We start from the raw sequence: 25,152 nt of genomic DNA, 5'->3' as shown, positions 1-25,152 counted from the left end.
TTGTCCCCTCCAGATAATGACATAAAGCTATGGCCAGCAGTGGCATCTACTTGGTGATGACATCACTCTATTTGAAAATCACCTCCCTGTTCCTAGTTTCTAGACTTAGAGAGCAGAGGTGTCCAACCTTGGCAACTTTAAGACTTGTGGAATGCTGGACAGGCGAAGTTCCCTTCTTAAGTCTTTGAACACCCATTATGGAAACATGCAACTCTCACAGAGAAATGCTAGATTTCCAGACTCCAAACTCCTGTCAGCTCAGTCAGGGATTAAAAATCTGCCTACTCGTGTTTATATAGGTTCTTTATGCAAAGAACATTTGAAGTGGTTTCCTCCACATTCCCTTTGCTACCCCAATGCTAGGACCTCGTGTAAGTTTCTGAGCTTGGTCTCTCTTCCCAACTCGCAAATTAGTTTCCTTCATTCCTTCATGTGTGTTCGTGTGCACACAACACAATACACACACACACACGCATGCACACACAGCCTGTCCTTTGGGGCAAAGTTAGTTAAATATAAGCTGAAGCCAGTAAACATGTCTATGATGAAGATTTCTTCATTTTGTTTCTTCCCAAAATTTCTACCTTTCTTTCTGTATTAGAAGTTCCTGCATTGGCCATTTAGCCTCTTCCTGTAACCCTTTCCAGAATAACAGAATTGGAAGGGACTTTGGAGGTCTTCTAGTCGAACCCTCTGCTCAAGCCCTTGCTTTCCAGCTTTCCTACAAACCACTGGGATACCTCTGGACATGTTCATGTTTATGGGTGAATTGACAGTGAGCCTTGAAAGGCAGCGTGGGAGTGTCACTATCTTGAGCAAAGTTTTTCTCAGGCATTCTCCCTCCTCAAAAGTGCACTTAATAAACCTGCATACCCTAAATTTAGTTCCCGGTACAAAACAGAATTAATAAAATGTATTCAAGAAGGGATGAAAAGATTGTAAAACACTTTAATAAGGCTGAGAAATGTTTTGATCCTTAGAAATGTGCAAATGTTTTTCAAAATCAGAGAAACGTGTCCACACAGTATCTTTTTCTCTGGCTCCTTGTAAGGGTAGAAGAAACCTATGATTGCCAAATTCTGTCACCAGTCCTGCTAGTGCAGTGTCTCTCAACCTTGGCAACTTGAAGATGTCCGGACTTCAACTCCCAGAATTCCCCAACCAGCATTCATCTTCAAGTTGCCAAGGTTGAGAAACACTGTGCTAGTGGCTTCGTTGATTCGATTTCATGATCTCAGTACATTTTTTCTTTGACATTTAATTGTAGAAAAGTTACCTGTATTTTAATGTTCTTGCTGTAGAACAGGGGTGTCAAACTCATGGCCCATGAGCTGGATGCATCACGTGCTGGCCATGCCGATCCCTGGTTTAGTGAAGGGGGGAATATTGCGATACGTCACGTGACAACAATGTGTCATCGCGAGTTTGATGCCCCTGCCGTAGAACCTCTGTAAACACAAGCCTCTTGTAATACCTGAAATGAAAATTGAGCACACTTGGAGAAGTGTGCTTAGGGCAAGCAGGCACCACCGCACGGGGCTGGTGGCATCTGAGATCTGGATTCATTGGCAATCTTCCAGTATCTTTCTTTCAAAAGGAAGGCAGCGGTTTTCGGTTGCCGTTGGCGCGTGAAAATCCCTTTCTTGTTACCCATGACGCGGGTCACTCCTACAGACGGGAAAGGACACCACAAAGCAAATGGATATTATTGAAATAGTAGACAAATCATTTTTAGCTGCAAACAAACCTGAATCAACATAGCAGACTGGCCAGTCACCATAGTTTCTTAGCTTAGTCCCTGGTTTCTTTCCCTCACCATTTACTGCTCTTAAGGACTTGGTGAGGTACACAAATAAATTAGGAATAAGCCAGAGAAACTGTGCATTCCCGTGTCCAACTTGACTCAAAAAACCAGGCTTATAATTAATCATGATTAACGGATTCACCCCATAAACGTGCCTCAAGTGTCTTAGCAAACCAACTGCTGCATTTTTATCCCCCCGTTTCTCTGAGAAACATCCGTTCATGGATGCTTTGTTGCCTGCTCATTTTTGAGCTGCTGTTTTCAATGCTTGATTTTTTAAAAATCTGAAACTTGGTGGTGTTGGGAGGCTTACGTTCTCCACAGACGTTTTTTGGAGAAGTGTAGGGGAGCAGAACCAAAAGAGAAATAGTAGAGGCCCAGCTTGTTTTCTGTTGCAGAAATGGGGCTTAATGATAAGCTAGTTTTGGGTTCAGATAAACTAGGCTTAAGGAAAGCTAACTTGCAAGTCTTGATTCGTTTGTCATTCAGGCATGTCTTCCATTTACTACTTAACTTGAATCCCAAGTTTGTGTGATATGGTAATCTGGCTTACCATGTTGTGCAAACACCTAATGGTTGAGCTCGCACAACATGGTGGATTAGAATAAAATGGGGTTCAGTAGTTTGCAGTTGACTACGATATACGCTAAGGCAAGTTTAACACATTGCCTAGGCCAGGGGTGTCAAATTCAATTTCATTGAGGGCCACATCAGGGTTGTGTTTGACCTCGGAAGGCCAAGGTAAGCATGACCAGGGGGTGTGTGGTCAGCTTGATGTCACTCGTCTTGGAGGTAGCTGTGCTGGCCTGAGCTCTCTGCCAGCAAAAATGAGCTCATGAGCTCCATTTTCAACCAGGACGGCCTCCTGCAACCCTCTCCCAGCATAAACAGAGCTTGGGAGGGCTGTGTGTGGCCCTCCTGAGCTCCATTTTCACGGGCAGAAGGCACCGTGGGCTGGTCCTTCGCTCTTTCCATGGCGGCCCCGTGGGCCAGCTCTAAGCACCCTGCGAGCCAGGTCAGGCCCATGGATGTTGAGTTTGACACCCCTGTCTTAGGCCATAATATGCTTTTCAGTTAGTGTGATGAAAGGGCGGTAAAGCACAGTTTCAAATCATAGCTTGATATTGGCTTATTGCAGCTTTGGTTTAGAGGCTGGGCTAACAAAATATATTGTTATACTCAAGATATTATGCCCCGTGAAAAAAGCTAGTGAGTCATGCCAGTTAAAAAAATTCTGATTTGCTGCTATAAAATGAACCGATAGATCTAGATCAGTGATGGCACATCTTTTCGGCACCGAGTGCCCAAACCAGAATGTGTGTGCATGCGCACGTGCGCCAGAGCTCTGGAAACCTGAAGACAGCTGGCCGGTGCAAATGCCTGTTTTTTGGCTGTTTTTCGGGGTATTTTGAAGTAGTTTTTCAGCCATTTTGGGGTCAAAAACTGCCTGAAAAATGTCCCGAAAACAGCCTGGAAAACACATCTGCATGCTGGAAACCAGAAGAGCAGCTGGCGACTGTGCGCATGCCCACAGAGAGGGGTCGTCGTGCCACCTCTGACATGCATGCCATAGGTTCGCCATCATGGATCTATATGCACCTCGTCTGCACATCACACTAAGTAAAAAACAAATTACGAAATGGCCCAATGTGATGCCATGCATGTACTGACCAGCACCAAACAATATTATAGTGTAGCAATGCAAACTTCATTATAAACAATGATTGCACTTCACAGTGATATGTTTAGGAAGCGGCACAAAATTTTCATGACTGTTGAGGAGCAACTGGATTGGGGGCTTCTAAACCTCCGAGTTAGAGGCTTACTGTATCTAACAAAACTGATAAAAGTCTTGCCAATGACACTATAAGCAAGTTATCATGGGAATATCTTTGCAAGTGGTTGGGATTTATTAGTTTTTTCCTGCCTCGTCACTGAAATGTTTATGTAAGTATTTCTGTTCCAGCCCAAACATTCATTTTAATAAATCCAACCCTAAGCATTTGGCAGGACAATGTGGCAGCTTTTATCTAATAAGCCCTTACCTTGTTCTGTCATAAAATCGGCAAAATTCCAGATGAGCTCTCCAATCACGTACTCCTCCCTCTTTTGGTCTAAGACAGCATGATACTCCTTGAGCACAGCTGCCTGGTATTCCTCAGAGAACATGAGAGGGGGGTCCTGCAGACACCAGAAAAGCAGGGAGGGGTGAGCATGAGTCCAACAAAATAATGTGTATCCTCAAGATATACTCTTGAAGTACATGGCAACAGAGCCCGATCCAGCTCCTAGAGTAATCTATGAGGATTCAGAAAAACCACTTCATTAGTACAACACGCTTAACCTGATACCTGCATTTTCCCATCTTCTGCATTTGAACCATAGCAATAGCACTTAAGACTTATATACTGCTGCACGGTGCTTTACAGCCCTCTGTAACCCATTTACAGAGTTGGAAGGATGGAAGGCTAAGTCAACCTTGAGCCTGGTAGGATTTGAACTGCCAAACTGCAGGCAGTTGGCAGTCAGCAGTACTACATTCTAACCATACAATGGACTCTAAACTAATTCAAGGGCTGGATGTGTACAACACCCTAAATCACAAAAAACAATAGCCAAGCTTAGAATGTTGTTGCAATTGCAGTTGCTGTGCCTCTAATTATGGCCTGGTGAAAGTAGTGTGTGTGAATATTTAGCTCTGCCCCTTGCTTAGTGCAAGATCTGTGATGCAAAATACACATAAAATATCCTTGACAATGATGCTCCAGTCTTTGTTAAAATACCCCCAGCAATGGAAAGTACCTCCATATAAGTGTGTTTCACATAAAACCTCTTATTGGTATTACATTTCTCCTATGATTAATCCAACTGTATATGTGTGTATTTTGTGTAAGAGTATGGTAGATGGAATATCACTTAGATTTCTATACCGCTTCATAGTGCTTTTACAGTCCTCTCTAAGTGGTTTACAGAATCAGCATATTGACCCCAAGAATCTGGGTCCTCATTTTACAGACCTCGGAAGGATGGAAGGCTGAGTCAACCTTGAGCTGGTGAGAATCAAATTGCCAACTTCCAGGCAGCCGGAAATCAGCAGAATTATCCTGCAATGCTGCATTCTAACCACTGTGCCACCATGGCTCTTAGAGCCGAGGTGGCGCAGTGGTTAAATGCAGCACTGCAGGCTACTTCAGCTGACTGCAGTTCTGCAGTTCGGCTATTCAAATCTCACCAGCTCAGGGTTGACTCAGCCTTCCATCCTTCTGAGGTGGGTAAAATGAGGACCCGGATTGTTGGGGGCAATATGCTGACTCTGTAAACCACTTAGAGAGGGCTGAAAGCCCTATGAAGCGGTATATAAGTCTAACTGCTATTGCTATTATAGACCCAATTTCATTTGGAAAAGCCTTGGAAGAAACAGGAATTGATGCCCTTCATGTAGAAAAAGTGCTTTCTATATCTTCTCCCTGGAAACTACTTTCTACTGCCGCAATTGCCCCTCAGAATCGCAAGACTCACAGCATGAAAGCCGCTGATGGTGTCTGCTCCATATTCGCTCTGAATGATGGGCTTTTGGTGAGTAGTGTACCAGTTCTCAAACTGTGTCTTCAGCTGCAGCCGGATCACTTCCAGGTGTCCTGCATCGTGGTACCAGGAGAAGTAGCTATTCACACAGATGACATCCACATAAGGTGCCTACAGGAATCTGAGGTTAGTTCAGAAGGAGATCCAGGAGAATATAAAACTCCTCCTTGTATGAAGCAGCTGGGCCTATTCTCTTGGACCAGGGATCGGCAATCTTAAACACTCAAAGAGCCCCCCCTGGTTAATTCTGGAGCTGACCAGAAGTCCAGTTCCCCCACCATAGAGTCTCCTCCTAGCGCAGCATCCTTTTTCCTCTACCTGTTCTAACTGAAAGCCCTATCAATTGTGGTGCTGATTGGCAACAGGGAGCCACAGCACAGGGATGTAAGAGCCACATGCGGCTTCAGAGCCGCGGGTTGCTGACCCCTATCTTGGACTGTTTACTTGGTTAAAATGAAAGTTGGTAACCCACGATGGCCAAGATGCTCAAATGTTCTGCTTCACACTGTACTCTGAATCGCAAAACTGTGGAAATGGAAGGGACCACAAGGATCATCTAGTCTACCTTCTGCAACATGGAGGATTTTAAGCCATCCTTGAGAGGTGGCTGTCTAGCCTCTTCTTAAACCCTCCAGAAACGGAAAACCCACAACCTCTCTAGACAGACAATTCCACGACCACCTAAATCATTGATACATGGAAGCATTATGTCTTTTCCTTTGTAAAAGTAAGCACTAAATCAGAAATGACTCGGGTAGGTTCCTGTACTTCTATTTTGCTTGAAAAATCCTCCAGTCTCCGCCATCCCCATAATGAGTCACATATTGGTTCACTATCCCAACCAGTGGCATCAATAGTCTTGCACCACGTTCCCTTCAGGCTTCAGAGGCTGAATTAAAAGCAAATCTGTGCAGCCTTTTTAGCTATGAATAACTGGCCAGCTCTGAGTTTGATAGAGAGAACTGGACTGTGCACAGCATGATCAAGCTGCTGTTACTGTAATCAGATCCAGGAAGTTCTGGGTGAAATAAATTTTGCACATATGCTTTAATTAATTGAATTGGAGTTTAGACCTGTTTTGGCACTGGGACCTGATGACAGGGCTCCCTCTCCTTCTGAAGCCCCAAACATTCAAAAGCCATCCTGTGTGGCCAAAGATAGGCAGTTATAAAAGGAGAAGCTCCCTTCCAACCAGGAAAAAAATGGCCAATCCCATCAAATGGATTGTCAACTGCTACAGGATGATGAATGAATCTTAGAATATGTTAATCACACTGTAGTATCTGATTCAAAAGCAGTTTACTTCACACCAGTTCATATGCAAACAATTGAGAAAGGACCTTGCTATTTTGTCCTGCTTATGGGCTTCTCCAGATGTTTTTGGATGACTGCTAAATGAAGCAAGATGCTGGGTTTGATGGATCGCCGATCCAAAAGGACACCAGGAGTTTCTGCAGGGGGTTCAAAAAATTAAGACGGCAGCCACAATTATATGATCAAAGGCCCACATATTAAAAAAATGGCAGGCTTTGATCATGGGGATGTAGCTGCCATCTTGATTTCTGGACACCCCCCACCCTCTCCTGCTGAACACACTTTAAAATTGCTTGGAGGAAATATTTCAGACTTTGCATGAGCACATTTCCCTGCTTTCCATTGAAATACAATAGAACAGTGTTTCTCAACCTTGACAACTTGAAGTCCTATGGACTTCAACTCCCAGAATCCCCCAGCCAGCATAGCCCAGCCAGCATAGCATAGCTGGCTGGGGAATTCTGGGAGTTGAAGTCCACAGGACTTCAAGTTGTCAAGGTTGAGAAACACTGTAATAGAATAACAGAGTTGGAAGGGACCTTGGAGGTCTTCTAGTCCAACCCCCTGATCAGGCAGGAAACCCTATACTAGTGGATGGCGAACCTTTTCGGCACAAGGATGCCCAAACTGGAATGTGTGTGTATGTGCACGCATGCACACGTTGGAGTGCCAGAAACCCGAAGACCAGCTGGCCAGTGCACATGGCCGCCAACTGGTCTTTGGGTTTCCGGCACACACATGCATGCCAACCAGCTGATCTTCGAGTGCACCAGAGCACTGGAAACCTGAAGATCAGCTGGCCGATGCACACATGCCTGCTTTTTGGCTGTTTTGGGGGCTGTTTTCATGACAGTTTGGGGCCAAAAACGACCTAAAAACAGCCTGGAAAATGCTCCCAAAATGGCCCTTTTTGACATTTTCAGGCTGTTTTCCAGCGCTCTGGCTCCTGCGAAAACCAGAAGAGCAGCTGACAACGGCACGAGTGCCCACCGAGAGGGCTTTGTGTGCCATCTCTGGCATGCATGCCATAGGCTTGCCATCATGGCCATATACCATTTCAGACAAATGGTCATCCAATCTCTTGTTTAAAGACTTCCACTGTTGGAGCATTCACAACTTCTGGAGGCAAGCTGTTCCACTGATCAATTGTTCCAACTTCTAAAGCAGCTCAACTCTCCTCAATACTTCACAGAAGTCTGAAAAAACAGGATCCGCTGCTTCAGGAACCACTTTAAAGTAGATTCCTTAAAGCAGCCACATCAACGCCTGACTTTTTACTCCTCTGTTTGTAAGGGATAAAGAATGCTTCTATGCCCTACAGCACCTCATCTGGAATTCTTTTTCAGTTATTCGATTGATCTTTCAACAACACGGGATCCAAGCTTCTGCTATTCCTCTTTGCCATGAGTGCCGAACAAGCTTTCAGGAAGGGCAGTCAGGAATCCTCCCTCTTAAACTCCATCTAAGCCATGCGATACTTACCCCCTGATCTCGGAGGTAATTAGCATTTGAGACAAATGTCACAGGCCGAGTGGGATCCAAAGCTTTGGTGTGGGCTATCACTGTCCTGCAGGGTAACAATGAAATTCAAAAGATCAGGATAATGTTTTTCTCTGCTATACATCAAGCGCAGTTCATAGCAGCATTCTTTCCTCTAATACAGTGTTTCTCAACCTTGGCAACTTGAAGATGTCTGGACTTCAACTCCCAGAATTCCCCAGCCAGCTCACTTAACAACGCTCTTAGCAACCAAAATGTTGGCTCAAAAACTGGCATTTGAAGCACGCAAGTCTTAAAGCTGTCAAGTTATAAGACCCTTGCACCCCTAACCCTTTAGGGAAAAAACCCCCAGGGGTGTTCAAACTTGACAGCTTTAAGACTTGTGGACTTCATCTCCCAGAATTCCTCCTCTCACTCTTCATCTTGATGATGTGCGGACGGGCGGGGGGAGGGAGCTGGAACTGGTTCTAAACGGCACTGTAGATTTGTGGAACCTCTTCTATAGAAGAGGTTAGAACTGGCAGAAACCCACCCCTGGATTATAACCACACAAATAAAAACAGTAATAAGAATAAAATTATGATAAAAAATGAATTCCGTTCAGAAGCTGCAGAATGTGACAACACTGGTTTAGGATGCCAGTTACTGGGTTCAACAAGCTGCACTGGCTTCCAGTGGGCTCCTGGATGCAATTCAAAGTTCCAGTTGATGCCTTTAAATCCAGGTTACCTACGGACTGTCTCTTCCCAGTTGCCTCTACCTGTCCTACCTGATCCAGGAGTCAGTGAAGCCTAGAAGGAGCGTCTTTTCTACTGTAGTGCCCACTCATTGGATCTTCATCCCCCCTGACTTGACCTTGTCCCTGGGGACCTTGGCAACTTGGGTTTTATAACTGCTTGCTGGGGAATTCTAGGAGTTGAATCCACACAACTTAAAATTGGTTGAGAAAGGCTCTGTTGACACAATACCCTACTTTATTGTAAGCCACAAAAGAGCCCTCTATGTAGGTGACAGCCAGGTGTACGATTACAGCTTTCATCCCCTAGTCACATGATGGCGAATCTATGGCACGTGTGCCAGAGGTGGCACACAGAGTCCTCTCTGCTGGCACGGGTGCCGTTGCCCCAGCTCAGCTCTCCGTGGCATTTCTTTCGTGAGTTTCTATTTCCCTGCAAATGACGAAACAGAAGCTCACGAAAGAACTTACCTCTTGCCGTGCTGGTGGTATTGGGATGCCTCGCCTCCTGCCAGACAGCCGGTCTTTGGTTCTCCGCTGCGCATGCACACATGTCTGCACATGCGTGCGCACACATGTTCACTCGTGCACAGGCACCTTTCAGTTTGGGCATGCGTGTGCGTGCAGTTTGGGCACTCGGTGTCTAAAAGGTTCACTATCACTGCCCTATTCCTATGATTGCAAATTCTACTTTTTGTGTAGGCTCATGTTCAGTCCACAGACCTCACAGTGCATTCTCAGCTGGGCAGGTACTCACTTGAAGTAGTAAGCAGCCACAGGCAACTCTGATGCTGGCTCATTGGCCACTGACCACATCACAACGGAGGGTCGGTTTTTGTCCCGCCGGATCAGCTCTTCCATCACAAGAAGGTGGTGTTGCAGGGACTGGTTTCCAAAGTTCAGACTAAACAATGAAGCAAAGAGAGACCAAAGGAAAATAAACCCATTCAGGAGTGGGAAATGAACTACCTGGGTAAGGCCTGGAGTTGCTATCACGAGGAACGCTCCCTTTGAAAGCAAACCTGGATATAACAGCACTTCCAAGTTTCGAACAGGAATTGTAATAAGGGGATGGACAAGCCAAGGAATTGTAAATCTGGTTTTCTGAATATTTCCTAAATTTCCCATTCTTTAATTAACAACTTCTAAAATCCTTATCGAGTCAGGCTTGTCAGGACTAAGAGAAAGTTACAATATTTCAGCTTTTATAGAAACACTTTGCATTCCAAATATCTCTCTACTTTCTCCAGTGGTCCCCATTCACTTCTTCATTCTTTCTTGAAACAAATACAAGAGGCAAGCCATCTTAAGATAGATCACAGTCATGAGAGAAGAGAATAATCATAACTCAGGGTTGAACTGTAGAATTCTTGGTGCTCTCTGAGCTTGGTGATTTTCTTGCCGACGTTTCATTACCAAACTAGCTATGTGTAGCACTGATGATGTTACCTAGTTTGGTAATGAAACGTCTACAAGAAAACCACCAAGCTCAAGAGTACCAAGGACCTCAAAGACCACAGTCCCACCAGCTGAAACCCAATGCCTAAAACCCACAGTGAGACATCCGCAGTCCTCCAGCTCTCATCATTCTTGATTTCTAGCCATACTGGGCCACAAATTCCCCACCCTTGGCAACCTCTGTAGACTATTCACTTCTTAGGTTTCTGCCTCCTATTCACGGGAACTCTGGTATATGGTTGTCCCTGGCCCTGCACCCATAGGTATTTTCCTATTAGACTATCCAACCTGCTGTGGGGCATTCATTTAAAAAAAGGTTATGCTCAGCCAGCTACAAAAAGAATTGCCCATTTCTGCCTTAGTATATTATGTGATAGAAGGCATAAGACATGGGCAGAGCAACTGTACCTCACCTGTCATGCATGCCCACTCCTGGGCTCTCATCAATCACGACGATGCCATAAACGTCACAGAGCTCCATGATCTCCTCAGCATACGGATAATGGCTGGTGCGAAAGGAATTGGCTCCTAGCCAGCGCAGAAGGTTGAAATCCTTCATGATCAGAGGCCAGTCTAGGCCCTTGCCACGGATCTGCAACAGAACAGAACATTGTTAGCAATGGCTTTGCAGTCCTCATTGTTACAGCTTAACATGGAAGACATGAAATACGCACCCAGTATCTAAAAATGAGAAGAGCAATATATTTCCATATAGTCTAGATTTACCATATTTTTTGGAGTATAATAGCAATAGCAATAGCAGTTAGACTTATATACCGCTTCATAGGGCTTTCAGCCCTCTCTAAGCGGTTTACAGAGTCAGCATGTTGCCCCCAACAACAATCCGGATTCTCATTTTACCCACCTCGGAAGGATGGAAAGCTGAGTCAACCCTGAGCCGGTGAGATCTGAACAGCCGAACTGCAGAACTGCAGTCAGCTGAAGTAGCCTGCATTGCTGCATTTAACCACTGCGCCACCTTGCACAGGAGTATAAAACACACCAAGATTTTGAAGAAGCAAATTTTTTAAAAAAGTTTCTGCACTCTGCAGACCTCCCAAAGATATTTTTTGTTAAAAGAAAAAGGGTATGAATAACCTTTAGGAGGCTTGTAGAGTGCTCCTGGGGGCTGGAGGCCTCCCAAAATGAGCAAAAGACCGGACTCGTTTTTTGTAAAAAAAAAAAAAAAAAAAGGCATGCATAGGCTTTAGGAGGCTTATAGAGTGCACCTGGGGGATGAGGGGGGGGAAACGAGCAAAAAAACGCCTGTTTTTTGCTCATTTTTGCCCTCCCCAGCCCCCAGGAGCACTCTGGAAGCCTCCTAAAGACTACCCACGGCCATTTTTGCAAAGGGGGAGGGGGGGTTTCAGGAGGGCAAAAATGTTGTATTCAGTGTATAAGATGCACCCAGATTTTCACCCTCTTTTTTGAGGGAAAAAGGTGTGTTTTATACTCTGAAAAATATGGTAATAAGTAGTTTAATGACTGAATTCATACTACTTCGGTATTTTTTCTTTTGCCTAATTTATTTTTTCTCTCCTTCAGTTTAATTTAATTTTTATAATGTGTGATTGCATTTTACTATACAATCACTAGCTTTTATTATTCCACTAATGTATATTTTAAAATGAAATACACACAAATAGGCCCACGCTGTTTCAAAGACGTGTTGGCATTTTAGCATGAACCACAGTTAGGTCCCAGATAATGAACTGAGCCAAGACTTTAACATGGTTTATTAACTCCTTTGGGGATAGCAAACGTTATACAAGCTGACATTTTGTTTTCCAATTAACATTTTAATTTTATTCTTTTTAGAGATCAGTGACAACGAAACAGTTCTTAAGGCTTTGGTTGAGGTCAGAGCCCCAGGGGGTGCAGAGCGCAGGGACCTCTGCAGAATAAGTGGGGGAGAGGAGAGACAGATGGCAAAAAGCCAAGATGGCAATTGCAATCATGGAATCAAAGTTCCAATCCTGTTTATGTGCATCATATGCCAATGAATTTAAAAGACAACCGTGGCTTTAATTACACAGTCACAGCTGCTGTTATTTTCCCCCTGCGCATACCCTTGGGCTCCAACACTTGTTTTCAAAACAAGGCCCTATAAGGCACAAAATTACTAGATGAGCAAAGAGCCCACGGCAGGTATGGGTCCATTTCACAGACCCTTCAGTATCCATGTTGTTGTTCTGGAGAAGTCATTGGACTTCTTAACTATCAGAAGCCATTGTTCCAGATTCAGGCAACACGCTGTGTTTTTTGTCTACTGTAAATCATGGTTGACAATCAGGGATCAAGTGTTCTCTCTTAACTATAATTAGAAATTTGGATTCAAATAATGCAAGCAGGCCTTGACTTATGAGCACAATTGGAACCAGAATTTCCACTGCTAAGCAAAGCAGTAAGTGAGTCATGCTCAATTTCATGACTTTTTTTTTTGCCACAGTTGCTAAGCAAATCACTACAGTTGCTAAGTGAACACCCACCCACCCTCCCAGTCATTAAGCTAATCTGACTTCCTCCGTTGATTTTGCTTGGCAGAAACTGGCTGGGAAGATCGCAAATGGTGACCACATGACTTCAGGATGCTGCAGTCTTTGAAAATATATGCCGGTTGTCAAGCTCCTGAATCATGTGACTGTGGGGACGCTACAACACCGGTTGTAAGTGTGAGTATCAATCTTAACTGACTTTTTTCAGTGCCATTGTAATTTTGAACAGTCACTAAAGAATACTTGTATGTTGAAAACTACCTGTACATTAAAACTAATAACACCATCACTGTGTGTCCATTTCTTAGAGAATTCTGGATAATGGTAGCTTAATCTAGTCACTGTGTCTTCTCTATTTTGACCAGCTTTTGAGAAACAAACTCCGTATGGATCTAGCAAAATTATGACTAGAGAAAGATTGGATTGTGCGTTTGCAATTTAGCATATCTAGAGGGAACCATGTGTGATTACCCTGTTTCCGTGAAAATAAGACCTCTCCAGATAATAAGCCCAATCGGGCTTCTGAGCACATGCGCTAAAATAAGCCCTCCCCTGAAAATAAGCCCTCCCTGAAAGTATTGCAACACAGCAGCAGCCATGAGGTGACCACGCTCGCTGCCTCTTGGACCTCAAAAATAATAAGACCTCCGCGGAAATAAGGCCAAGCGTTTATTTCGGAGGTCAAAAGAAAATAACAGTGTATGATTCTTTCTGACATAGATTGAGAACCTCTTTGTACACTGAGTGCTCTCCCAACTTTTTTTAGTCACTTGAAATCTTGCAAGATCTCATGTGAGAATACCAAAATGTTGTGAGGCTCGGCAATCTTGTTCAACGGAGTGTTAAGAAGATGTAACTGTGTGGATCATAGATGGTGGTGAGCCATGCACTCAGCTCCCTGCTTTCATTTTATTGGTAGATGGACCATGATTAACATTTATTTTCTTATCTGCTTTGCCATTCTATCCAGGTTTACTCACATCAGCATCTTCATGTTTGTTGACCCCGTGAAAATAGAATGGTTTCCCATTGATAAGAAACTGGTTGCGAGCAACAAAGATGGTTCGGATACCAACTGGCTGCACATAGGTGTCTTCAGAGATGGAGCCATCCACAGCGGCAGAGAGCGTGATCTGTGTTTTGAAAAAGTCATTCTGGGTCAGTTTCCTGAACTACAAGTCAATATGACACCTTCCATATAAATCACTAAAGGTAAAGGTAAAGGTTCCCCTCACACATATGTGTTAGTCCTTCCCACCTCTAGGGGGCAGTGCTCATCTCCGTTTCAAAGGTGAAGAGCCAGCGCTGTCCGAAGACGTCTCTGTGGTCGTGTGGCTGGCATGACTAAACACCGAAGGTGCACAGAACACTGTTACCTTCCCACCAATAGGTGATCCCTATTTTTTCTACTTGCATTTTTACATGCTTTCGAGCTGCTAGGTTGGCAGAAGCTGGGACAAGTAATGGGAACTCACTCTGTTACGCGTCGCTAGGGATTCGAACTGCCAACCTTTCTGATCAATAAGCTCAATGTCTTAGCCACTAAGCCACCGCTTCCCTTATAAATCACTAGTCCTGGTTAAATGAATCCAAGATCGTCCATTACCGTGCACTCTGTTTGAATGAGATGAATGAATGTAAAATACTTTTGAGACTGGACAAGGGGAAGGAAATTACTCTTATTTTTCACTTTTCAAAGTCTCATTCAGCTACACCAGGGGTGTCCAACTTTAAGACCTGTGTATTTCAACACCCAGAATTTTTCCTGTAAGTATGAAAAGTTCAAATAGACCTTTATAGGGTATATTGCTTGTTTATACACAGGGCAGTGGTGGGTTCCGGTTGGAACGGCCCCAGTGCACGCATGCGTTGTAGTGTCAAATGACGCTTCCTCAAGCCTCTGCGACGCTCCAGCTTCTCGTGTTGCATAGGTGCCATACGCGCCGTGCACGGAAGCGGCAAAACTTTAAAGCAAGTAAGGAGCGCCAGCGGCCGGGTGGGCCCTCTGGAGCACCATACTGGAACGGTACCTGGTGCTCCGGGCAAGATCCGGTATGCCCATACCGGGGCGTACCGCCTGCAGCCCACGACTGACACAGGGGTATCTGCAGCATATGGTCAAAAAATCAAAATGGTGGCCACAATGATGTGATCAAAGCTCTATCTGTTTTTTTATTGTGTTGCACATGAAAAGTGCATGGAGCTTTGATTGCATAGTTGCCATCTTAATGTTTTGATACAGTTTACAGACATCCTTGTCATAAGCCTTTTCTGGAATCTGTGTAGTGAACCATAACTCTGTCAGTCAAACTATTTGGATTCTTTTATTTTATTTATTTACAGGAGCTGGAGTTCAAATCTTGCCCAGAAAGCAGGCAGATTTGAGAATCCTGAGGAGAGACATGCAAGATACCTTCAAGGAGTAGAGGTATCCAGGACGTTCGTTCATCAAGTAGGGCCACCACAGAAGAGGATTCATCACTTTCAGTTCACCAGCTGACCCGTTTCCTGTTGCTATGGCAACGTGGTCACTGTCATACAAAGTCAGGGATAAAAAGTAGTCTGAGCTTCCTCGTACAGACACCAAATAATGAACCAGGCCTGTGTCACAGAAGGAGAGATAAAAGCTTGCATTTGAAAGAAAAAGTGGGGAATAGATGTAGCTCCCTAAAGTGGAGATCTCCCTCAAGGGGGAGTCCTGCTTTGCTCCCTCAGCTCCTTACCAACATTTCCCTTCAAGGCAGTGGTTACTGTGATATCATCAATGTAGGCCAAAGGTGTGGTGTAGAGCAAGACCGGGCGGTGAATTCCAGCGTAATTGAAGAAATCAAATCTTGTGTTTTGAACAAAGTAGCCCTTTGGATACCTGGTTGAGGGAGAGAGAAAGGGAGATAACGGGAGGTTGAGTAAGAGATGGAAAGGTGCTTTAGGAATGAAGAATTGCCAGAGAAAATGCCTGAGAATCCATTCAGAGGTCCTTCCTATATGGAGGCATCTACAGTGAGGAGCACTCAAAAACTTCAAGATAGCAGCCCCAGCCACATGACCAAGGCCCACTCTTTTTTGGCCCTTGTGTCATGCGCCAGGCTTAAAAGAGGCACGGTGTCAGCGTTCCAAATATCATCCAGAATTAAATCAGAGTCCAAGGCAGAGCTTTCTTCAAAGTTCCAATTTAATAAGAGAGACATGTTGGCACATCTGTGCAAAACCTGAATCTGAAAGCTTCCTGGGTTTTCCACCCAGTTGAAAGTTCAAGACCTTGCCCCCACACCCCACAAGTTCATCATATGGTCCAATCATCCACTGCCACGCTGGCAATTCCAACCATCCACTTCCGGTCAGGTGCAGAGGTGCAAAGACAAAGGATGACCTTGGGCTTCTAGATAGGAATGTTTTATTTTGACAACAACACATTCTGTTCCTTACTATTCCCCCTCCCAATTCCCCATTAATGAAACAGCATAGTAAAGAAAGAGAGGGAGAGTGTGGCAGGCCAAAGATCCTGAAAGGAATATGACTGCAGGAATATGACTGCAGGTTTGAGTCATTTGGTTGGGCTGCTATCTTGATTTTTTTCCTGTTCCCACAGCCATCAAGCTATTCCAGGGGGAAAATATATTGTGGCAAGCCCCCTATTTCCTCCACCTAAAAACAATCCTCTGAACTTGGAACTCTTGGTAGAATCAACTTGTAATTATCTGCCTTTCAAGTCAGAACAGCACAACTTTTGGCTCGGGGATCATCTGCAACCCTTTCCTTCCAAAGTTGTTTGCAAAGTATTTTTTTCCAGTTGGAAACAACGGACAATATTTGAATCTAAGGATCAAGCAAAAATGGGATGAGTTAATTGGGGATTTGAAGTATTTGGGAATCCAACTATTAGCATTTTGTAAGAACTAAAACATCACACCATAATCACAGCCTTTGTCTCAGCATTGTAGATTTTATTTCCTTGGATTTAGCATGGTGTGGAAACCCAGCTGGGACGCCATCAAATTTGCTTTCAATTAAATGAAGTTTTATAGTGGTGCCAGCCACCTTTTTGCAGCACGTATCTATCCTTGCTTAATGACTACTCATTCAGCAACCGCTATAACTCGCAACGGCACTAAATGAGTGGTACTTACAACCAGACTTCAGAGTTCTAGCTGTGGTAGCATCCCCAAGGTCATGTGATTGAGATCCAGGTGGCTTGATTTCCACATCACAGGGCCCCACTGTCATGCAGTCACCTTTGGCCATCTATTTTGCTGCCTTCCAACAAGCAAAGTCCATGGGAAGTCGCAAGTGGTGAACACACGAGGTCCTGACCTAATGACCTGCGGTGATTCACTTAAGGACAGCAACCAGGATAAGGTGTCAGTCTTGGCAACTTTAAGTGGTGTGGCATTCACTTCCCAGATGTGTGAACTTCCACCAAAACAAGGTATCAGCCTTGGCAATTTTAAGTCACAGGGACATCAATTCCCAGAATTCCTCAGCCAGACATGCTAGCTGGGAGTTAAAGTCCATACATCTTAAAATTGCTCAAGCTGAGAAACACCACAGTGAATCGCAGGGAGCTGTTGAACTTACCTGGACTCATCATCCATATACTGAATTGTTCCTGGAGGCAATGTGTGCGGTGTCAGAGTGTTATTGATTGCAATGGTGATGCGGCAGGGCTCTTTGGGGCTCCTATGCAAGATCTCACTGATCTCCACTTCAAAAGGGAGGTGTCCTCCTTCGTGCTCAGTGACTTCCACTCCGTTCACCCACTGCAAAAGAGAGAGAAAATAGAGCTCTGGGAAGGACTAAGAAGAAGAAACCGAAAGGCCCAGCACCATGGGGTGCTTAGATCTGGCCCATGGGATGCTTAGATCTGGCCTACCGGGCCGCCCTGGAAACAGTGAAGGACCAGCCCATGGTGCCTCCTGAGCTCCATTTTTGCTAGCAGATGGTTGCAGGAGGCTGTTGCAGCCGAAAACGGAGATTGGGAGCCCATTTTTGCAGGCAGACCGTTCGGGCCACCATAGGCGTCCCCTGACACGAGTGATGTCAAGATGGCCACATCCGCTGGCCATGCCCCCCCTCCCTTGAGGTCAAACACAACCCTCAATGAAATCCGAGTTTGACACCCCTGCTGTAAATAATCTTCAGAGGCCAAACGTATTTTTAATGAGACCCATATGTCATAGGTTTCCCAAAACAGATTTAACACTTCCCATAGGGACCTTTCAAAGTTTTCAGAGGAAATATGAGATATCAAGCCTGCTAACATTTCGCGAGATTTGACAATGTTACAGGATTTTAACCATTTCAGGCTTTGTTCGTGTCACCATTCCATGTTGCTCAGCAGGTGATGCAAATGCCTGGTCTTCTCTATTAAGACTGGCTCTGTTTTCCAGCAGCAGTGTATTCTCTGCACCCAGGATAGACAACTAGGTCCTCTCCAGATGTTTTTCTAGATAACTATCAGCCTTATTACCAAGGCTAATGGAAGTTGTTGCCTAACACATCTGGAGTGTATCCAGTTGTTTTATCCATTCAGTGTGCAAATGGGTAGATAACTGTGCAAAATACTCTTTGTTAAATCTTCTCAGACCGACAGATGCACTACCCCAGTTCACTGCCAGAAAACATTGCAACCCAACAGGTATTTAAAAGAACTTGACATGAAGAACATAAGAGCATTACTAAATCAGTCTAGAAGAGCAGAACTTTTAAGGGCTTCAGGACGGTTAATTAAGTGGTTATATTCACACAACAGGCTTAACCAGGTTTGCACAGGAGACTCAGCATTTAGCCATGAGTTCTATGCTTTAGCATACTGCATAACCTCAGCTTGCTTGGTTACCTTGCAATTTAATAAGAGCCGAGGTGGCGCAGTGGTTAGAGTGCTGTACTGCAGCCACTTCAGTTGACTGTTATCTGCCGTTCAGCAGTTCAAATCTCACTGGCTCAGGGTTGACTCAGCCTTCCATCCTTCTGAGGTGGGTAAAATGAGGACCCAGACTGTGGGGGCGATATGCTGACTCTGTAAACCGCTTAGAGAGGGCTGAAAGCCCTATGAAGCAGTATATAAGTCTAACTGCTATTGCTAATGCTGCATGTGAAACAAGAAAACGGAACTTTGGGCTTGCTTTGAAGTTTTATTTCCTGCCATGCACGAAGGATATTTTAGCTGGATTTATAATATTCCTATCCTGTACAGATACTGTGCTCCTCCAGCAAACTGGACCAAGAAAAAGAACAAAAAGTAATTTTCTTTTGTAGCCCCTAGGTGGCGGTAGAGACTCACCTCCCAGGCAATTTAGATATTGTCAAGCAATATAGTACAGTATTAGGAAAATCTCCATAGCTGGTAAGATAGAAGAGATGAAGATGTAAAATACGGCTTGGCTATTATTGCTCAGTTGTTCAATCACTTCTTTTTGTTATTTTATTACTTATTTCTATCTGTGCTGAAAAAAGTTGGAAGTCATTTTCCCGTCATTTCTTTTCTTTATTTGTATACCACCTTTTTTAAAAAAAAATCTCCTTTTTTGGTTTTGTTACTTTATCTTTTATCTTTCTTTGAAACTTAACAAAGTTAGTCATTGATTCTTTGGGACAGGCCTCATTTCACCAGGATCTTTCATCAGAAATTGGTTTGTTTTTTAGTTCTTTTCCTACCTTGATCCCTAGTGGTGGCATATCACAGAATTTTGACCACCAAATTGGTAACAAGAAGAAGATGTCCTCAATACTCACCACAATAGAGTAATAGTGTGCGCTGCCAATTCGGAGCACAATACGAGTCCCAGTATCTCTCAGGAGCCAGCGAGCCGGTGGAAGCACCTCCTTCTCGTACCACACCCAGCCAATAAATCTCCGCAACTTTGGATCTTGAGTTATGTCATTGAAGCTGGCAGGGACTGGCATGTCCATCACTGGCCCTGTCTGAAAAGATTGAGACCCATTTATGGTGGGACTGTTTTCCAGCTTTGGTGAGCTCAGCCAATTTTTTTTTCTCACTCCAGTGCAGTGATTCTCAACTTTGGCAACTTTGAGAATTGCAATCTTTTTTTTTCCTCCTGGCATAAAAATATTAAATAACAGGATATCAATGACTCCAGTCATTGATTCACATGTTACTTTCACTTATCCTATTAAATCTTATTTTATAACTGTTTCTTAGCAAGCTTCAGACATGGTCTGAGTAGATTTCCAAAGCTATTCTCCCTCAATTCCAGATCCCATGATCTTTTTCTTTCTTAACATAGCCCTCCAAGGCTGATTCCTGCTTATCAAGAAAAGCAAAATCATCCTTCATATGTCAATATCTATTTTTTCCTTCCCATGATATGTAGAAACCCCAGCTATTTTGGGATGATCTGAACTTTCCTTTCCATCACAAATGAGGATGTTGATAGTCAGAGCTTACTTTATACAGGTACTCCTAGATTTACAGCCGAAATTGAGCCTGCATAAGTCATGTAGTCCTTAAAGGGTCATCATGTGACTGGGTCCAATTTTATAATCGGTTTTATGGTGGTAGTTAAGAAACCGATGGTTCACTATGGAGTGTTTTTTTTGCCCGAAACCAGAAATAAGTGCTGGTTTCCAGTAAAACCAATGTAAATCACGATCACGGGATGCTGTAAATGGCCATAAATTTGTTAACGTTCAAAATATGATCATGTGACTCAGTGGTGGGTTTCTAACCGGTTTACTACCAGTTCTGTGAGAGGGCGTTTTGAACTTTGTTCATCCGCCACATGTTGCTGCGCATGCGCATTTCACTGAAAACTGTTTTGCGCATGCGCAGAAACATGCCGGTGACGGCAGAAGAGACCGGGGAACTGGTTCGAAGTCATGGCAGGGCAGGGTTGCTGCTGGTTCCAGCGACCCAGACCGCCATACTACTATCGGTTTGGCCGAACTAGGCCGAACTGGTAGGAACCCACCACTGATGTGACTGTGGGGGGAAGGGGGAGCCCAGCTATTGGAACTTCGAAACTAGGCTCATAAGTACCTTTTTAAAGGGTCCTTCATAACTAAGCAACCAGTCATGTCAAGGACTACATTTGGCTTCTCCAAAGATTGCAACATACATTTATACAAATCCACTGAGGATAACTCTACTATTACGTCAGACAAAACTGAAATAGAATCCGCATGTTGAGAAGCTGAGTTATACCATTTGGCAGGGCAAGAAACAAGGGAGGACCATTCCAGTTTTCATTTTCTATTTATGAGTTTCCCATTCCTTGAAACAACCTCTAGGCTGCATAAACAGAGGGATAGAATCAAGATCACGTGATGTGTTAATACCACTTCATAATGCCTTGGTAAGGCTACACTTGGAATACTGCATTCAGTTCTGGTCACCACGATGTAGAAAAGATGTAGAGACTCTGGAAAGAGTGCAGAGAAGAGCAACAAAGAGAATTAGGGGACTGGAGACTAAAACATATGAAGAATAGTTGCAGGAACTGTGTATGTCTAGTTTAATAGAAAGAAGGACTAGGGGAGACATGATAGCAGTGTTCCAATATCTCAGGGGCTGCCACAGAGAAGAGGGAGTCAAACTATTCTCCAAGGCACCTGAGGGTAGAACTAGAAGCAATGGGTGGAAACTAATCAAGGAGAGAAGCAACTTAGAACTGAGGAGAAATTTCCTGAGTTAGAACAATTAATCAGTGGAACAGCTTGCCTCCAGAAGTTGTGGATGCCCCAACACTGCAAGTCTTTAAGAAGATGTTGGATAGCCATTTGTCTGAAACAGCATAGGGTTTCCTGCCTAGGCAGGGGGTTGGACTAGAAGACCTCCGAGGTCTCTTCCAACTCTGCTATTGTATTGTATTGTATTGCATTGTAACAATAATAATATTAAAAAGTAGAAGAAAGAAACCAAGTTGTGGACAGAAATTCTGTCTGCACAATACCAAACCTTAAAACTAAATGCTACAAAGCCAGAATTGAGACGATAACAACAGACAGCAAATGTGCCTCTGTAAATAAGCTGAGGAAACAGTGGTCAGTTGATTTCAAGAGAATCACACAGGCTGACTAAAAGCAACGACATGACAAACGAGCAAAAATGGTGTATTGTAAGATCTGCAAGAAACAGCATTTGCCTGGTGGGATCATAAAATGAAGAAAGTACAGGTAGTTCTCAATTTACGACCACAATTGAGCCCAAAATTTAGGTTGCTAAGTGAAACATTTGTTAAGTGAGTTTTGCCCCATTTTACCACCTTTCTTGCCACTGTTGTTAAGTGAATCATTGTAGCTGTTAAGTTAATAATGTTAAGTGAATCTGGCTTCCCTGTTGACTTTGCTTGTCAGAAGGTCACAAGAGCTGACCCCATGGCCATGGAACACTGCAACCGTCATAAATATGAACCGGTTGCCAAGTGGCTGAATTTTGATCACATGACCAAGGGGATGCTGCAAATGTAAGTGTGAAAAACAGTCATAAGTTACTTTTTCAGTGCCGTTGTAACTTTGAACAGACACTAAATGAACTGTTGTAAGTCGAGGACTACCTGTAATAGAAAATGAAGAAGCTGAAGTGCTCTAGGGCTTTAGAATTCAAACAGACAGGCATCTGTCACATAACACCCCAGACTTAACAACTGTGGATAAGTCTGGATAGTGGGTATGGAAGTACTTAAAGGAAGCAGAACAGAAGTGAAAGAACTGGAGAAGATTGCAAAATACAAAGACCTACAAAGAGAAACAGAATGACTGGGGAAAAGAAAGCAAAGATAGTATCAATAGTAATAGGTGCAATTCCAAAATTGCAGCACCACTTGAATACCATTGGCATTGACAAAATCACCATTAGTCAATTGCAAAAAGCAGCTTTACCTGCAACAGCTTATATCCTGCGAGGATACCTTTAACACCATCTGACAATAATATCTCCCTATCCCAGATTCTTGGGAAGGACTCAATAGGTCAGGGGTGCCAAACTCATATCGTCACATCGTCGTCACATGACGTATCACAACTTTTCCCCCCTTCGCTAAACCAGGGATGGGTGTGGCCAACATGTGACGCATCCAGGCTGTGGGCCATGAGTTTGATACCCTGCAATAGGTGAATAATAACAAAATTGAGTGTAAACAACTGGCTGACTATGTGACAAATCATAATAACCATTTGTTAAGTTCGTAATGCTATCAAATCAGAAAAATTCAAGGAGGATGTAATGCTGGGCTAGATAACTGCTATGCTGATCCAACTGGAAAGTTCTGGTGGGCTTATTAGACAAGAATAAAATATAAAAGAAAATATAAACCAATTACATTTAAGTAAGAAAAGGCTCAAATTGCCCTATTATTGAAAAGAGCTTTACTTTTATTTCACTTTAAATTATGATTCTCTCCCCTCTCTTTCCCTCTAGCTATTCTTTCTATTCATTATTGTTTTAACTAATTATTTCATCTACAAAGATGGTTAACCAGTATGTAGCTTTCCTTGTAAAGTCTGATTTTATTTTAATTTTGTCCAGACACCGCATACGTTCCTCTCTCACTCCTCTTGTCCAACTTCCTGTTAAAAGAGGGATATTCATAAAATGTCATAATCAGCAGTTTAGTGCCACGTTGAAAGCTAAGAAAATGTATTACAGCACATGCTTCCTCAAAATAGCACTTCTTTCATCACGCGCAGGAAGGGTTATACACACCCATTCCACACAAATGCATCCACCGAGATGTCAGATCAGAGAGAGCTTAAATGCAAAAAAAAAAAAAAAAGTTTCTCTTAATGACCAATGTGCAAAAGCATGATTGGCAACGTACTGTTGCAAGCATTAAATTCAGTTTATATAAGTTTACGCCTTTAGACTATTACATTAGAGTACACTGAGAGCATATGCACCCAAGACAAATTCCTTGTGTGTCCAATCACACTTGGCCAATAACAGAATTCTAGAATTCTATTCTATTAGCTTTAAGCTGCTCTGTACATTTATTGTTAATTTTTTTCTTTTTTTTTCTTTTCTTACATACCATTTTAAGTATACATCCACATAATTGTTATTTTTCTTTACATTTATCATTCTTATGCATTTATTATTTCATTTAATGAGTTATAATGCACATTTTGGGTTGCTTTATTTACCATCCCTTCCTTCTTTTGTAACACCTCCGTGTTTTCCCTTTCTTTTCTCCCTCCCTTCTCTACTTCCTTCCTTCCTTCCTCCTCTCCTTCCCCCCTTTCCTTTCTCCTACTCCTAGTCTTCCTCAGTAGTTCTAGACTGCTAGCTCCATCCTAGCACTGTCCAGGCAAGTGGTCAACCCACCCTATGCTTTTGCTGTCACACACCTGCCGAAGCGGCCGCCTGTACCACTGCTCCACGAACCCTGCATCCCTTCGCTCTGACCAGTCGGCTCTGAAGCTCCAGAGGCCGCTGAGATCCTTCAGCTCCCTGGAGGACGACTCCCGCGGGTAGAGCATCCCACTGTCCAGGGCTCCAGCCGGACACCATCCTGCCAGGACACAGCAAGCACAAAGCAGTAACTTCATGCCGCTCCCGCACTCCTCCCGCGCTGTGCAGAGACGGGAGTGATGGTCAGCTGATGTTCAGGATCAGCTGATGATCGGCTGCCTGTCCTTAGTCAGGCAAGAACGCGATACGTCACTCCGTTACGAGAACAAGCCTCCGCCATCTTTGTTGAGGGCAGGCCCGGCTTTCCAGCTCCCGAAGTTGCAGCGTTCAGAAACTGGAATCAAGTCTGGGTGTCGTTACAAGTAACGCAGGCAGAAGTCTTTCAGCGTGTGTTGCCTTCAGACACTTACATATCAGAGGTCTTCAAACTTGGCAACTTTAAGACTTGTGGACTTCAACTCCCAGGATTCTCCAGGCAGCTATGCTATCCTGGGAGTTGAAGTCCATAAGTCTTAAAGTTGCCAAGTTTGGGGACCCCTGATAATTTTATTTTATTGATATATTTTTATTTAGCTAGTTTGTCAAACATGCACGAGATAACAGGTATAAGTATAAACGTGGACATGAACACAGGAAATGGGTACGAATAAATGGGGACAATAGGACAGGGAGGGTAGGCAGGCACGCTTGCAGACCTCTTAGGAAAGGGGTGAGGTCCACGCTACAGTTTAAGGTTAAAGTTAGCGGGGGGGGGGGGTTTGAGGATGTAACAACAGATAGAGCATTCCAGGCATTGACCACTCTGTTGCTGAAGTCATATTTTCTGCAATTGAGTTTGGAGCGGTTTACCTTGAGTTTGAATCTTTTGTTTGCCCGTGTATTATTGCAGTTGAAG

At 43.8% G+C, this 25,152-nt stretch overlaps 1 protein-coding gene across 2 annotated transcripts; it reads right to left on the bottom strand.

Annotated features, from left to right (window-relative positions):
- Positions 1–928: 928 nt before the first annotated feature.
- GUSB (glucuronidase beta) lies at positions 929–24,433 on the bottom strand. Of its 2 annotated transcripts, none has more exons than XM_087717300.1 (12): positions 24,194–24,433; positions 19,625–19,813; positions 17,468–17,649; positions 15,616–15,758; positions 15,306–15,493; positions 13,873–14,025; positions 10,811–10,989; positions 9,697–9,843; positions 8,186–8,270; positions 5,324–5,500; positions 3,850–3,985; positions 929–1,668 (listed from the first exon to the last, which is right to left on the bottom strand). In XM_087717300.1, exons 1-12 carry the CDS (start codon positions 24,392–24,394, stop codon positions 1,511–1,513), a joined length of 1,938 nt encoding a protein of 645 aa, XP_087573426.1. In that variant the 5' UTR covers positions 24,395–24,433; the 3' UTR covers positions 929–1,510. The 2 variants fall into 2 exon arrangements, with proteins under 2 accessions (XP_087573426.1, XP_087573427.1); XM_087717301.1 differs by having other exon boundaries at positions 24,171–24,308.
- Between the last annotated feature and the right edge of the window lie 719 nt (positions 24,434–25,152).

This window comes from Thamnophis sirtalis, unplaced genomic scaffold (assembly GCF_051295495.1).
Source record: "Thamnophis sirtalis isolate CommonGarterSnake01/CBP01778 unplaced genomic scaffold, rThaSir2_p1.2 scaffold_6, whole genome shotgun sequence".
NCBI classification, from domain to species: Eukaryota; Metazoa; Chordata; class Lepidosauria; order Squamata; family Natricidae; genus Thamnophis; species Thamnophis sirtalis.
Note: the sequence above shows the minus strand (reverse complement) of the source record. Positions and strands in the feature narration are given on the sequence as shown.